Source organism: Rhinatrema bivittatum, chromosome 16 (assembly GCF_901001135.1).
Source record: "Rhinatrema bivittatum chromosome 16, aRhiBiv1.1, whole genome shotgun sequence".
Lineage (NCBI taxonomy): Eukaryota > Metazoa > Chordata > Amphibia > Gymnophiona > Rhinatrematidae > Rhinatrema > Rhinatrema bivittatum.
In genome coordinates, this window is record NC_042630.1 from 11,803,319 (window position 1) to 11,820,233 (window position 16,915).

At 40.7% G+C, this 16,915-nt stretch overlaps 1 protein-coding gene across 1 annotated transcript in view; it reads left to right on the forward strand.

Moving 5' to 3' along the window:
• Nucleotides 1–5,273: 5,273 nt before the first annotated feature.
• The window catches only part of LOC115078073 (cytosolic phospholipase A2 gamma-like), a 51,984-nt gene continuing 40,342 nt past the window's right edge, over nt 5,274–16,915 (forward strand). The window contains exons 1-2 of the mRNA XM_029580694.1: nt 5,274–5,412; nt 12,817–12,882. Of these exons, the coding sequence (XP_029436554.1) occupies nt 12,868–12,882 (15 nt within the window). The 5' untranslated portion in view covers nt 5,274–5,412; nt 12,817–12,867. The remainder of the gene's footprint in view (nt 5,413–12,816; nt 12,883–16,915) is intronic.

Here is a 16,915-nt window from a genome sequence, read left to right on the forward strand (position 1 = left end):
GAAATGAGGGTAAAGGTGGAATTCAGCTCCATTCTGTGGTGTCTGAGCAGGATGGAAAAAGAGGCAGCTGGTTTCCTTAAGCAGAAGCGAAGCGAAGGAGGTGAACAGAATGCACGCAATATCTGGGGGTGTGCATGGGGGGGGGGGAAAGCTTCCATTTTCTTTGGTTTTTATTTAGTTTTTTGGGGGGTTTGTTTCTGCAATTCATTAAGGTCTAAAATGCAGAACTTGTTGGTGCATGTTGCTTTGGATGGGAAAGGAGTAACCTAGTGTTTAGAGCAGCAGGCTATGACCCAGTGATACCAGGGTTCAAATCCCACTGTCGCTCCTTGTGACCTTGGGTCAGTCACTTTACCCTCCATTGCCTCAGGTACAAAACTTGGATTGTAAGCCCTCTGGGGATAGTACCTAAATGTAATCTGATTTAAAGTGCCAAAAAGCAGAATATAAGAATCTAAAATAAATAAATATCAAGTGCCATTGCAATGTCCTGGTCACTTAGAAAATGATTCCGCCTGTCACTCCTCAGTGTGCTACTACTAATGCCTGACCTTTCCTATTCCCCTACCTTTGTTCCTTCACATGCAGAAATAAAATCAGAGTTTCTCTCCACTCTCAGACACGATGTCAATCTTGACCCTTCTTGTCACAATAGTGTTATAGTTAAACAAACAGCTATAACACTATTATGGATTGACAATACATATTAGGGATGTTTTTTTAAACTGCAACAACATTTATCTTGAAACAGATTGCCTGTTATGCTCGGTGATTGTGGGTGAATGATCAAGAGGAGAGGGGTAGCTCCTTTTGGGAGATGTCTGATACTTACCTGGCTTGCTGACCCCCCAGTAGTAGTGCTAATTTTCTTTCCTATAATATCCCTTCCAAAACATTGTACCTAGCTATTCTGTTTTTTAAAAAATATTGTATCTAGTTCACCCGCTTGTTAGCCTCTTGCTACAGTCTTTTGCCCCCTTGTAAAGGCTACGTCTGTTGTCACGCCGCCCTCCGCTTTTATGTTTTATAGTTCTACAGTTCGTTCCTTGTAAAGGCTACGTCTGTTGTTATGGCGACGCCATTTTCATGTTTTATGTAAACCGATTCGATGTGCAAACGGTTGTCGGTATCTAAAAATGCTTAAATAAATAAATAAATAAATAGTGCATATTCTGCATTACTTTTGTTTTAAATTTTTCACCTAAACATTATTTACTTGCTGTTTTTCCTTAATTGTTGAACAATTGATTCTAGGACAGCTTACAGGCTTCTAGTGTATTGCGTCTTCTTTCATAATATAAGTATGGAAATTGGATTACAGCCTCTGTGTAAGTTTCAGTAATCAGGGAATGATACCTATGAGGCTTTCTGTCAAGAGAACTTCACCCCTGCCTACAATCAGCAGCCATCCAAGTTGCAGAGACATTATGAATCATGGACAAGGGAAAACTGGTTTTACCTGTTTTAAAGTGGCACGCATGCTTTCACTCTTCCATTCACACTGACACATGCAGTGCAAGGCACTCTTCAGATGCAACAAACCCTTCTTCCAGCACACTCCCTTTCCCATTTCAATTGACCTCTCAGAAGCTTAGCTGGATAAGTCTCAAAAAATGCTGCTTACTAGCTAAACAGCACATTTTATGTTGAAATTACATTTATGTTGAAATTACATTATGTTGAAATTCGATTTCACAATATCTTTCAGATTCTCAAGAATGCGGTAGGGTGGATGTATGCTTATGCATGCACATTTGTGTTCATGACATAAAATACATAAGAATAAGCACGTGTGCCCTTTAGACATGCACATAGGCACGCATGCATGTTTGAAAGTTATCCTTCCCAGGTTTGAATATTGAATCCAAAGCTATTTATAGTTTTAAACAACATTTAATGTAATGGGTTTTTTAAGTACTTAAAGAATGCTAGTCCATCAATCTGTGTTAAACTTACCTGCTGCATTTTAAACAGCTTTCATGTGTCAGCTTTACATGCATTGATGTAAGAACAAAGAACAGTGACTATCAACTCTTATCTCATATGATAAATAAAACCTTGTGTGAACACCATTTCAAAAGATATAATTTACAGATTCTTAAGCCGGAATCTTATCAGGTGAGAAATTAGGCTCTATATCCCATCACTGTTGTTTTTATGGGGTCATATACTGCCTTCAATGGTTGCCAAAACGGGCTAAAAATCACCAGGTTAAATCAAATAGCATACACACATGATTACTTGTTCTTGATATTTAAAAATCAAGTCTCTGGTTAATAAGGCTCTTTTATTTATGTTTAGTTATGACTCACAATGACTAACAATTCCAGAGAAAGAGCTTTCACCATTTTGGGGCCCTTCTTTGGAACTCTGTACTAGATAAGGTTATAATGACTTGACTCATAATGGTCAAGTATTTATATCTCTTTAGGAGGGTCATCTAATAGCTCGAGGTGAGGTATAGGGGGTGGTTCAGTATTTAGGTGCCAGTTTTTCATGCAGAGTGAGACATATGAACAGCTCAGTACACCTCGGTGAAGATTTGACATCATTTGTAATGAGGAAAGTCTCACAAAGATGACATTTTGTACTATGTTCTCTCACCCTAGCTTGATGGTACCCCTGCTATAGAGTCCATTAGAACAACTTATAGTCAAATCAGAATTTGCAATTAATGTAACACTGGGATGATCCAGCACAGGAAATCCCATGTGTGAATAGCTTCAAAACCCAGTTGTGTTCTCTCTCTCATTGAGGTTTTAGGAAATTGGGTCAAACATGGAAGATCTAACTGAAAAGCCATGTCTTAGCTTTTTCCTGAAGGTAAGGTAGCATGGCTTCCAGCACAAAGTATGTGGTACTTTATTCCTAAATTTTGATTCTTAACAACTGATAGCAAAGAGTCTAATGCAGGAAAATCTGGCAGCAATCAGGGGAGGAGAGGAGAAGAGCCATTTCAGCATACTGGAGTTCCCTTGAGGGTGTGTAAGGGGAGAGAAGCTGAGAGAGGTATTCAGGGGCTCTTTATTCAAGCATTCAGATGCAAACCAGAGAGTTTTACATTTTATCCTAATTCCAGAGCTTAATTGTGCATTGAGTGAAAAAGAATTTTCTCTGATTAGTTTTAAATGTGCTACTTGCTAACTTCATGGAGTGTTCTCTGGTCCTACTATTATCTGAAAGTGTAAATAACTGATTCACATCTACCCATTCTAGACCTCTCATTTGTTAATTTCATATTAAACTAATGCATCAGGCCAGACCTATGCCTGAAGCCGTGACCTCAACTTTGCATGACGTCAGCATCTTGGCTTAGGCCCAATGCTGGGCCCCAGCATTGGGCCCTTGCCTAGGGACTAGGCCGAGGCCCAAAGTTGGGGCCACGGCCTAGGTTCGAGTGCTGTGCCAGGATCTCAGTGGAGACACAGGCCAATGCCGGGGCCTCGACCAAGACTCCAGAAAATTTAAAACAAAAAAGCTTACCTGATCTGTCAGGTAACTAATGAAGGCTCAATACCATGACATGACCAGGAGGCCAGGCCCGAATGCTTGGGCCTCGGCCTAGGGTCAGGCCCAAGGCTGGGAACCCAGGCCTGGAGTTCCTCTTCGGATCCTTTTCTTTTTTTGGCATTGTCATACTTCAAGATAGTGCCATCATCTTCTGGGGTGAATGTGCCATAGTTAATTAACTCCAGCACAACCCCAGCAGCTGTCATCATTTGGTGTTGAAGAGCCAAAGAAAGAAGAAGATCCAAAGAGAGAGCTCCAGGCCTGGGCACCATGTCCTGGGCCTGACTCTGCGGCCCCGGTGTGAGAAGTGATTTCAAATGTTACTCTCTCACTAATTAAAGAAGAAATGAAAATGTTGTCTTTAAGGTCTGTTATAAAAGAATTGCTAATTTTGTGTAACTGCTAAAAAGAAACTGATAGCTTGTGCCAGCTTCCTGCCTACGTTTAAACTCACTAGATGCATCTGAACCGAGCAGGTCTACTGGGCAACCGTGATGGACCTTATCTTGGCAGAACACTAGTGAAAGACACAAGATTAGCCCCCGAACCCACCTCCCCTTTTACCTGGCTTGGTAAAGAAAACCTGCATGAACTGATCTGTCATGCTTGAAAACATTGTTTAGGCCTGTTTGACCAAAGAGAAGAGAAATACAGGCCTCTCTGTAACAAGAGCTGACAGAGAGAGTGAAAGCACAAGATAAATCCCCCAACCTCCCTTCTCTTCCTTGTACATTACGCTTGCAATATTATGCTTCAACAGACATATAACCAGAAGGAGACAGCTTTTGCAAGTGGTATGTAGCAATAACTGTCAGAAATGGCAAGCTGGAGCTTTGCAAAGCTTCAAATTAGGGGAACAAGAGAGAAAAAGCCAGACAATGTGGTTAAGACAAGATGGAGTAATAAGGAGGGGGGAAATAGAACTCCTCCTAGAAAAAGAATATAAATAGCCCCTACTAAGAAATATATTTGTGCTAGCAGTGTTAGCACTTCTCAGAAGGGAATAAGGAATTAAGTGGATCCAGAGTCTCAGATTATTATTATTATTATTTTATTTGTATACTGTAAATCTGGTAAAACAATCTTGGCAGTTCACAATAGTTTAAAAATACAGGTATACAATGACAAATAAACAACACATAAACTAAATTAAAAATCATACTTAAAATACAAAACTAAAATAAACTTAATTATAATGTTGTCCTGCTGTCTTTTCCTATCTACAGAAGCATGATGCCGAATGGCAACAATAACATAACTTCACTGTTATGATGTTTTCCTGGTAACCTGTCTCTGTCTGTGCAAAAGTGATGCCAAATTACCATGTTTTTAAAAGCCTTTTTAAAGATCTTAACATCTAGATCAAGCCTTAGCCCGACTGGCATGTTGTTCCAGAGTTTGGGACCAGCTATGGAGATAGATCTCTCCCTGACTTCACTCAGTTGAGCAACCTTAACCGATGGTATCTGCAGAAGAGCTTTGTCTGCCGATCTTAATGCTCTACTGAGTAGGTAAAGATGTAAGGAAGCATTTAACCATGTAATATTTCTGTTATATAAGGAGTTGTGTATAATTGTTAGGATTTTGTACTGGGCTCTGTATGGGGAGCCAGTGCAAGGATTGTGAAGTTGAAGTGATATTATTGAATTTGTTCCCAACAATCTGTTGGGACTCATGCAGTGGCATTTTGTAAAATCTGTAGTGGGCGGATTGTGGTCTGAAGTAAGCTTAAGTAATAAGGAGACCTCACAGTTCTTGGAAATGATAAAGATTACAGAGAGGGAAGTGACCCTGCTCCTTTTCTAAGGAATTGCAGTTTTTAGTGTATAAAATGTGAGAATAACTAGAGAGGGGGAGAGATCCTTTCCCAGACGTGATAGAGCAGACTAATCTTTTGGAAAGGTAAGCTTTGTTGCACACACACACACGCACACACACACACACACACAAACACACACACGCACACACACACATTTAGGAACTGCTATGACTTGTAATTAACTTTTCTGTATTATATGATTTTATTTATTCTCTCTGTTCTATCCTCTTATTTATTTAATTCATTTATTTAAACACATTTCTATACCATTTGATCACAGTGGTTTACAATATATGATTAAAAACATACATAATTTAGGCACCAAAAGAAAATTACATATCTGTTACATTAAACATTAAAGTCCATTAAACTTTCTTTTCTTTCTGTTCCCTTGCATATGATGCATTACTTTCCGTTATATACAAGATATCACAAGGCGTGATCACTTATTAGTTCCTAACGCCACCTGAGATAGCCATGTCATTAGAGATTTTAAAAACTTTTCTCTGTCTCATAGTTCTTAATTGTTCAGGCACCACGCTCCATAATACGGCGCTAGTTACCAAGAATACGTGGTCCCTTGTCTCCCCCAAATGAGCTTGGTTAATTGAGATATCCAAAAGTCCTTTATTTAAGGACTGCAGCAGTCCAGGAAGAATATAGGAATGCAATACTGCACCTAACCATTTCATGTTTGCATTGTTAATTAACTTATGTTCAATGTCAGTGTTTTATATTTTACCCTTGTCTGAATTGGCAGCCAATGCAGTATCATAAAGACAGGAGTTAACATGATCATGAATACAATGCCTGGTTAATAATCAAGCAGCAGAATTCTGAAGAATTGCTCTTATTGCTTAAACAAACTTATCAGAAAGACCTGGATGTACAGGATTAGAGTGTGCGCGTGTATGTGTGTGTATATTGCAAAAGCTCCTATGGATGTGCAGGATGAAGCCCCCATGAGTAAGATAACAATGTGTACGGTATGAACACAGAACAGCTGGCTAGGGGAACAATTGTGAAAGATGATCCTGGCAGCTGAGACAGAATAGGTCCGATTTAGATGGTTTAGTCTGTTATTTCTATGTGAAAATCCTAAAAGATACCCAACTGAAGACGACTAGTTAGATGACTAAATATTATATATGTCACAGCAGCCTATAGACAATTTGATATCCAGCATATTGAAAGTTGGATGACTGCTTTCTTATTTCAAGGCTACCTGCTTTCATGGTTTTTCCGCCATTGGCCACCAAACTCCACTTAGATGCTTATTTATTTTATTTATTTATAACTTTTTCTATGCCGAAGTTCAGGTAACAGAGTTACTTATCACTCCGGTTTACATTGCAACAGATATAAATATTAAACAATGACAACAAGTGTCTTACAGAGAACAGGGAAAGAACAACTTGGATAACATAACTGGGAACAAGAACATTACAAACTATTAATGCTTTTGGCCAGATTTTAAAACCTACGCGTGCGGGGTACATTTGTGCCCACTACCCAGTGCACACAAATGTACGCCCGATTTTATAACATGCGCGCGCAGCCACTCGCATGTTATAATATCCGGGGTCGGCGCGCGCAAGGAGGTGCATACCAGTGCACCTTGCGCGTGCTGAGCCCTAGGGGAGCCCCGATGGCTTTCCCCGTTCTCTCCTGGGCCGCTCCAAAATCGGAGCAGCCTCGGAGGGAACTTTCCTTCCACCCCCGCCCCCCCCACCTTCCCCTCCCTTCCCCTACCTATCCTGCCGCCCAGCCCTACCTAAACCCCCCCCTAACCTTTATTTCGTAAGTTGCGCCTGCCAGCCAAGTGCCAGCGAGCAATCTCCGGGCTCAGCATCAGTGGAGAGGCCTCTGGCCACGCCCAAGCCCTGCACCCGTGCATGTTATAAATTCAGGCATTCATGTGTGCGCACTGGGTAGCACGCGCACATGTATGCCCCAGTGTGAAAACAACTTGTGCGATTTAAAGAAAGGTGACTTCCTTATCTGCACAAATCAGTGGATTTTGTGAAGCCATTTCTGAGCTGGTATGGCAGGTAAAGGCCATATCTTAGTGGATCGATGCACTACAGTGGGACCTTGAGGACTTACTGATTTGGAACCAATACAATAATATACGGTTCCTTGGTCTGCATGAAGGTATTAAAAGCTCCTACATGATTGAGTTTTTCTTAAACCTTACATCTTCCTGCTTGAACATTTCCTTTTTCTGCCTTTGGATATTGAGCAAACATATTGGGTGCCTTCACAGCCTTTGAAAGAGGTAATGTTCCCTTGGCCCATTGTGGTGAAGCTCCTGAATTATCCACAGTCCTTGCAGAGTTTGACTCTGCTAAACTGAAGTCAGCCATCACCTTTGACAACATGAGACTTTTATTCATACCCGACTTTTATTTGTTCATCATTGGAAAGCCTTTTTTTTTTTTTAACTCAGATAACATTTTAAGTTATGGAAACTAATTTAGATTTGTTCTACCCAGCTTTGATGAAAATTATAGGGATGTGCAGAGCAAAATTTTATGTTCATATTTTTTATGTCCGAAAGGGGGTCCCACTTGCGGCCAATATGGACATAAAAAAAATCCAATGAGTTGGGTATATGTACATATGTGCAAAAAAAAAATTTAAACCCCCTCACCCTCCTTAATCCCCCCCCCAGACTTACCACAACTCCCTGGTGATCGAGCGAGGAGTGAGGACGTCATTTCTGCAATCCTTGGCGAGAAGCATGTGACGTCGGTGGCACGTCGAGTGACGCGGCGTCACGTGATTCCCGGCTCGTTCGGCCCAAAAAGAACTTTTGGCCAGCTTGGGGGGGCCTCCTGACCCCCCCAAGCTGGCCAAAATTTATTTTTGGGCCGAACGAGCCGTCCGGCGCGAACTCGCCGGGAATCACGTGGCGCCGCGTCACTCAGACGCGACGTCACGTGATTCCCGGCTCGTTCGCGCCGGACGGCTCGTTCGGCCCAAAAAGAACTTTTGGCCAGCTTGGGGGGGCCTCCTGACCCCCCCAAGCTGGCCAAAAGTTCTTTTTGGGCCGAACGAGCCGTCCGGCGCGAACGAGCCGGGAATCACGTGGCGCCGCGTCACTCAGACGCGACGTCACGTGATTCCCGGCAAGTTCGCGCCGGACGGCTCGTTCGGCCCAAAAAGAACTTTTGGCCAGCTTGGGGGGGCCTCCTGACCCCCTCAAGCTGGCCAAAAGTTCTTTTGGGCCGAACGAGCCGTCCGGCGCGAACGAGCCGGGAATCACGTGACGCCGGCGTCACTCGACGTGCCGCCGACGTCACATGCTTCTCGCCAAGGATTGCAGAAATGGCGTCCTCACTCCTCGCTCCATCACCAGGGAGTTGTGGTAAGTCGGGGGGGGGATTAAGGAGGGTGAGGGGGTTTATATTTTTATTTTGGCTCAACAATCGCGATTTCCCACATATCGAACATATCTATGTTCGATATGTGGGAAATCCGATCGTTTATGTCGAATCAATTTTTTAAGTAAAAAAAAAATATGAGTTGCGTTTTACTAATGCGGTCAATCCGAATGCACACCCCTAGAAAATTACTCTGCATAATTAGACCCAAACTTTTACGTCTCTGGATGATATAAAGCAGTTTCTTCAAAGTTGAGCATCTCCTGCTAAAATGAATACTTGAAATTTTGTTACTTTTCTTATGAATTGCTCTTTTATGGCCTGTCTCATTCTAATCATGTTATGGATGTTTGATCAGCAGATTGTTCTAGGGCCACTAGGTTTCCCTCAGTCATGAGTCTCATCTATTTTCTGAACTGTTGTCATCATTATTTTTAGGCATGACTTGTTGGAGTGGCCCTGCTGTTTGGTAGACTATGTTATTTATTTATTTATTTTATTTTAAGTTTTTCTATACCGGCATTCGCAATAGATATCGCATCATGTCGGTTTACAATTAACAAGTGGATAGGTAACAAACAAGGTAAAAAACTAACATTTATCTTATTAATAATAATAATAATAATAATAATAATAATAGTTGTAGTAATAATAATATTATTATATAATAATATTATATTATATAATTATATAATTATTATATTATTATATTATAATATTATTATATTATATAATAATATTAATAATAATAATAATAATAATAATAGTTGTAGTAATAATAATGATAAAAACATTAAACAAGAGAAGGTTAAGGTATGCAGTTACAATAAAACAAGGGAGTAATACAACTTGGAGCATAGAAAAGAAGCTGGGGATTAAATAGAGAGAACGTAAATGCCAGTCAAAGTGCTTAAAGCATTAATGAATTGTCCTTGTGAGGTAGGGATATTAATTATGCGGTAGAGATATTAATTACCATGAATAAGGCAAAGTCTGAGCGCCTAGTTAATAATGTTATCATAATGTTATCATCAGTTTTGGGAGTATTATTTTTAACTCTCTTCTTCTCTTTGCTGTGTGGTGTTGCAAGACCTTAGGGTTTCTCACTTTGGTTTTTAGTGGATGAAAAACAATAAGCTCATGAGTGTTTCTTTGATTGTCAGTAGTCTCAGTCATCCTATTCACTGGAAGAAGGTTCTCAACTTTCTTAAGTCTCTGAACTCTGCTGTTTTCATGTTGCAGGAGACCACTTAATGCACACAGAATCTCTTGTTGAAGTGAGTTGGATAGGAGAGGCGATATTTGCTTCTACTGCCATTAGAAAACTGGGTGGCCTTTTTGTTTAGTAACTTGTTGGATGTTAATTTTCTTTCTTTTGCGGTGAATATTCAGGGTAGGTGGGTATGGGCTTTGGTAAAAGTGTGTGTTAAATCTTTTCTTGTAATTAATCTTCATCATGCACCTAATGTGGAAACACCTGAGTTTTTAAAATTACTTTTCAGCTCTTTATTGGTTTTTCCTGCTGCAGTTCTCATTGTATATCCAAAACATCTGGACTTTGTTTTGGATATACAGTCTTCATAGGAAGGGAAACCCTCAAGGTTTAGACCATTTAGGCCTTGCAAGAGCAATGTGTTTAAATGGATCCATGGAGAATGTTACACCCTACGGAGACGGTTTTTATCTTGTTCTTGCATCCACATCAGTCGTATTCACATATAGATTATTTTTTTTATTGTCTAATGGTTTGTTTTCCTCAGTTTCAGAGGACAAGATCCAACCAATTTTTATCTCGGAGCATTCAGCTATTTTGCTATCCACAGAGCGGGCCGAGAGGGCTCCTAGAAGCTCAGTGTGGAGGTTTAATACTGGGCTTCTAGAAGATTTGTACTTTGTTGATCTTATTTGTGAAGAGGTTGAGAATTACTTGGGTCCGAATGATAAGGATGATATTTCAGTTCACATGGTATGGAACACTCTTAAGCCAGTTATTAGAGACCGTGGGGTACATATTCAAAAGCCATTTAGATGGATAATGGGAACTTTATCCAGCTAAATGGCTTAGATGCATTTTCAAAAGGGGGACATTCTTGGGGTAGGAGGTGGGCATTCTGGGGAGGAGCAGAGTTAGCCTGTTAAGTTAACTCTGATATTTAGAGTTAGCTGATTACCTTAACCTGCTAACCTAGATGTGCCTTAGGCAGGTCTAATGTTAGCTGGATATCAAATATCCAGCAAACTTCTAATTAATCAAGTATATTCAGCGGCATGACTGCACTGCTGAACATCCCAGTTAAGTTAGCCAGATATGGGGATCTGGATAACTTAACTAGCCACTTAGTGGCTGAATATGTACCCCTATGTAATTAGCTATAGATTTTTCAAGTATAAGGAGCTTTGAGCTGATCTTAAGCAGCTAGAAGGTTAAATATTGTTCCTAGAGCAGGCTCACATCTCTAACAGCACTGCAGCCTTTTTAGCTCTCCTGCTCAAGTTAAAGTATTAGGTATAACAAACAAACTCTTGCGTGAAAGTCTTGTATGCTCTCTCTTTCTTCAGAAAGCAAGATACTACCCAGAGATAATGTACGGTAGACTTTCAGAAAACTATCTTAAGAAAAGGATTATGAAAAAGCCATTCAAACTGCTAATGATACTATTGTGTTTAATGATTCTGATATGATTCAGAAGCACTGGATAACTCACAGTTAATTGAAAATTTTCTTTCCAGATTGACTCATTCTTCTCTTTTGGTGGAGGTTAGAAGCTGGTTGGATTCCCCAATAACTATTGTACACTTTTACCTACATTAAATATGTGCCTACATGTAAACCGTTGCGACGGTATTTAACTTAGCAACGGTATAGAAAAGTTTTTAAATAAAAAAAAAACAAAAAACTGTCTCTGACATACAGCAGGGAATACACTCGCTTTCTCTTAGAAAGGCAGCTGGTCCAAATGGTTTTCCAATTCAGTTTTATCATTGTTATAGTGAATTGTTGGTGCCTATTGTACTTCCTTACTTTTCTGACATGATTGCTAATGGGGTGCTGGACAAAGCTTTACTGAAGCATATCTCAGTATGTGCTACCTAAACCGGACAGAGATCCTTTACTGGTCTCCAGTTATAGGCCTATTTTCTTGCTCAATGTAGAATAACACATTTTTGGGAAGATCCTGACTTCAAGGTTAGAGTAACTCATTGCCACCTTACTGCATTCTGAACAGACAGCTATTCTAGCTGGGAGGAATTTAATGCACAATGCTCGCCTACTTCATGATTTAACACATGTTTATAAATCTGTTTCTGACCCAGCCATAGTTTTTTCTGTTGAAAAAGAAATTGGCTTTTCACAGCGTGGAATGGTGTTATCTCTTTCCAGTGTTGCACTGGTTCGGAATCACAGACACATTTATTACTGCAGTTCGCCATCTGTATAATTGTCCCAGTGCTCAAATTGCTATTAATCATTTGCTATCTGGTAGGTTTGCCTTAGCCAGAGGAACCAGGAAAGACTGGTTCCTTTGTCTCTTTTCTTAATTTGTAACTAGAACCTTGTCTTATCGCGATAAGACACCACCCTGTGATATAGTATTACGCATGATAAGGTGGAATATAAATTGCCAGCATATACAGATGATATATTGCTTTTCCTCTTGGACACAGACACTTCAATCCTGTTGAATTTACTATCTGAGTTTCCAACCTTCTCAAGTGATAAGGTAAACTGGCAAAAATCAGAATATTTATTGCTGAATGTTGTAGGTTTTCAGTTAGATCTCAGGAAGTATTGGATTAGGAAGGCAACAAATGGTCTTAAGTATATGGGAATATTTTGTCACAACGAAATTGCCTAATTCGGTATGGTTCGCGGGAACCGAAAAACGAATGGAATTTTTCCAAAATTTCAGAATAATTCATTTTTCGGGTTAGTGAGCACTAACAGGAGTTAGTGTGCCCCATTGGTATGCACTATCAGGAGTTACTAGTTGCCCCTCTTACAGTGGTAAAAATAGTTTACTTATATGATAACCTCTCTCTGCAAAATTATGAATCTAGCTCCATTTTTGATATTTTGATACTTGAATTTTTATTTGACAGATTCTCTACCAGAAAAGACAAATCCTGTACCTGGATTAACTACAAGCAAAAATGGCATCTATCCAGGTATTTATTAGTATTACTAGTAATAGTAGTCATAGTAGTGGTAATAATGTGAGAATAAGTAATCAAGAAACAAAGTAGCTAGATAAAAATGAATCTTTTATATAGTAACAGACATGAATCCTATATACTGTAACAGACAATGATGATTACTTCAATTGACACATACAGTGCACAAATACATCACTATGTTATAACGTACAAGGATCTCGCAAGGGAACCCTTCAGATCTGATGTACTAAAATGTAGAAAAGACAAAAAGAGTGGCCCAATTACATGAGATGTTTTTCTTTTGATACAAAGTCTTTTATATAACTATTGCAGTATTTATTTTGTGGTACAGTCCATGCATAATCATGGTGTTTATAACAAAATAATTCAACTGCATCTCCCAAATTGCCATTTTGAACAATTTCCTGCATGAAATATATTTATATTTATGTGAACATAGGTAATAATAGGTGAATATAGGTATTGAGTAGATTTGCAGTGGGCAGTGGAGTGCCTCAGGGATCTGTATTGGGACCCTTACTTTTCAATAAATTTATAAATGATCTGGAAAGAAATATGACGAGTGAGATAATCAAATTTGCAGATGATACAAAATTGTTCAGAGTAGTTAAATCACAAACAGATTGTGATAAATTGCAGGAAGACCTTGTGAGACTGGAAAATTAGGGCATCGAAATGGCAGATGAAATTTAATGTGGATAAGTGCAAGGTGATGCATATAGGGAAAAATAACCCATGCTATAGTTATACAATGTTAGGTTCCATATTAGGTGCTACTAACCAAGAAAGAGATCTAGACATCATAGTGGATAACACATTGAAATCGTCGGTTCAGTGTGCTGCGGCAGTCAAAAAAGCAAACAGAATGTTGGGAATTATTAGAAAGGGAATGGTTAATAAAACGGAAAATGTCATAATGCCTCTGTATCGCTCCATGGTGAGACCGCACCTTGAATACTGTGTACAATTCTGGTCGCCGCATCTCAAAAAAGATATAATTGTGATGGAGAAGGTACAGAGAAGGGCTACCAAAATAAGGGGAATGGAACAGCTCCCCTATGAGGAAAGACTAAAGAGGTTAGGACTTTTCAGCTTGGAGAAGAGACGACTGAGGGGGGATATAATAGAGGTGTTTAAAAAGCATGAGGTCTAGAACGGGTAGATGTGAATTGGTTATTTACTCTTTCGGATAATAGAAAGACTAGGGGGCACTCTATGAAGTTAGCATGTAGCACATTTAAAACTAATCAGAAAAATTTCTTTTTTACTCAACGCACAATTAAACTCTGGAATTTGTTGCCAGAGGATGTGGTTAGTGCAGTTAGTATAGCTGTGTTTAAAAAAGGATTGGATACGTTCTTGGAGGAGAAGTCCATTACCTGCTATTAATTAAGTTGACTTGGAAAATAGCCACTGCAATTACTAGCAACGGTAACATGGAATAGACTTAGTTTTTGGGTACTTGCCAGGTTCTTATGGCCTGGATTGGCCACTGTTGGAAACAGGATGCTGGGCTTTATGGACCCTTGGTCTGACCCAGTATAGCATGTTCTTATGTTCTTATGCATATATTTAGCATTGAGCATTGCCAAAGCTAAATTACTTATATAAAAGTAGCAAATAGCACTGAACATTTTTGCAAATGAAGACGTCTGCATCATTTGGTGATTTTTAAGCACACTGCTGCTTTTACAAGATTCAACATTGTTTAGCACCTCAATCTCTTATAGGGTCATTCATCAAAGTGTGTTATGGCACACATTAATGCCATAACGCACAGTGCAAATGCAAATTTTTTGGAGGAGTGGGATCAGGGAGGAGTTTGCACAGGATTTAGTTAAATGAGGGGCAATATCACACCATGCAATAGCATAATGCATGGTTTTGAAGCTGGGAATAGGGATGTGAATCGTGTCCTCGATCATCTTAACGATCGATTTCGGCTGGGAGGGGGAGGGAATCGTATTGTTGCCGTTTGGGGGGGTAAAATATCGTGAAAAATCGTGAAAAATCGTGAAAAATCTAAAAATCTAAAAATCGCAAAACCGGCACATTAAAACCCCCTAAAACCCACCCCCGACCCTTTAAATTAAATCCCCCACCCTCCCGAACCCCCCCCAAATGAGTTAAATAACCTGCGGGTCCAGCGGCGGTCCGGAACGGCAGCGGTCCGGAACGGGCTCCTGCTCCTGAATCTTGTTGTCTTCAGCCGGCGCCATTTTCCAAAATGGCGCCGAAAAATGTCGGCGGCCATAGACGAACACGATTGGACGGCAGGAGGTCCTTCCGGACCCCCGCTGGACTTTTGGCAAGTCTCGTGGGGGTCAGGAGGCCCCCCACAAGCTGGCCAAAAGTTCCTGGAGGTCCAGCGGGGGTCAGGGAGCGATTTCCCGCCGCGAATCGTTTTCGTACGGAAAATGGCGCCGGCAGGAGATCGACTGCAGGAGGTCGTTCAGCGGCGCCATTTTCCGTACGAAAACGATTCGCGGCGGGAAATCGCTCCCTGACCCCCGCTGGACCTCCAGGAACTTTTGGCCAGCTTGTGGGGGGCCTCCTGACCCCCACGAGACTTGCCAAAAGTCCAGCGGGGGTCCGGAAGGACCTCCTGCCGTCCAATCGTGTTCGTCTATGGCCGCCGCCATTTTTCGGCGCCATTTTGGAAAATGGCGCCGGCTGAAGACAACAAGATTCAGGAGCAGGAGCCCGTTCCGGACCGCTGCCGTTCCGGACCGCCGCTGGACCCGCAGGTTATTTAACTCATTTGGGGGGGGTTCGGGAGGGTGGGGGATTTAATTTAAAGGGTCGGGGGTGGGTTTTAGGGGGTTTTAGTGTGCCGGCTCACGATTCTAACGATTTATAACGATAAATCGTTAGAATCTCTATTATATTGTGTTCCATAACGGTTTAAGACGATATTAAAATTATCGGACGATAATTTTAATCGTCCTAAAACGATTCACATCCCTAGCTGGGAATAACTATACCATTTTTCCTGGCATTAGACTGCACGATATGCCTGAAATGGCCATAACACAATTCGTGATAAAGTTTTTGAATTGCATTTTGGCCATTTCTGGACTGGGGGAGGGGGAGAGGAGTGGAGTAGAGGTAGAGAGAGAAAGAGAGCGAGAGAGAGAAAGAGAGCCTTTGGGGAGGGCCTCACAGTGTGCACCTATTTATCTCTCTATAGGAGGGCCATCTAATAGGTCGAGGTGAGGTGTTGTTGGTGGTTTAGGATTTAGGGGCCAATTTCGCATATAGATTGAGATGTACGAACAGCACAGTACACCTTGGTGAAGATTTGACATCATTTGAAGTGAGGAAAGTCTCACAAATATGATTTTTTTTTGGTAGATAAGGAGAGAGGCTGTGATAGTTTAACTGCAAAAATTTATATCCTGCTAATGTAATTGCTTAGAATTACTATTTTCCTTAAAGTTTCCATAGGAGTTCCTCCCATTTAGTGGACTATAAAATTGTGGTATATCAAAAATTGTTGATATGTTACTTGAAATAATTATGTTACTCACAAATTTGTTCTTTGATTTTTTGCATTTTATATGATTTGTGAAAAAACTCTAATAAACTATAAATAAATTTAAAAAAAAAAAAAGATATTTTGTACTATGATCTGTCACCCTAACTCGATGGTCCCCTGTTTTAGAGTCCATTCGTTTTGTGCATACATTTGTCTGTTCATTATATATGTGCTTACGTGCCAAATGAATGAAACAAATGCACATCCCTAGTGGGTATAATGATCTACTTAGGGGTAGATTTTCAAACCCCGGCACGCATAAATCCCGGGCCTTGCGCTCACCGTGCTAATTTTCAAAAGGCCCGGCCACGCGCATAAACTCCGGGATGCGTCTAAGTCCTGGGACTTGAAAAAGGGGCAGTCTGGGGAGTGGCCTGGGGTGCTCCAGGTCAGTCGATGGGCAGGGCGGGGCTAGAGGCGCCCGGCACATTAGCCATGTGCTGCTGTGCCGGGGGATCGCGTGCCGGCGCGCAACTTGCTCCTGCT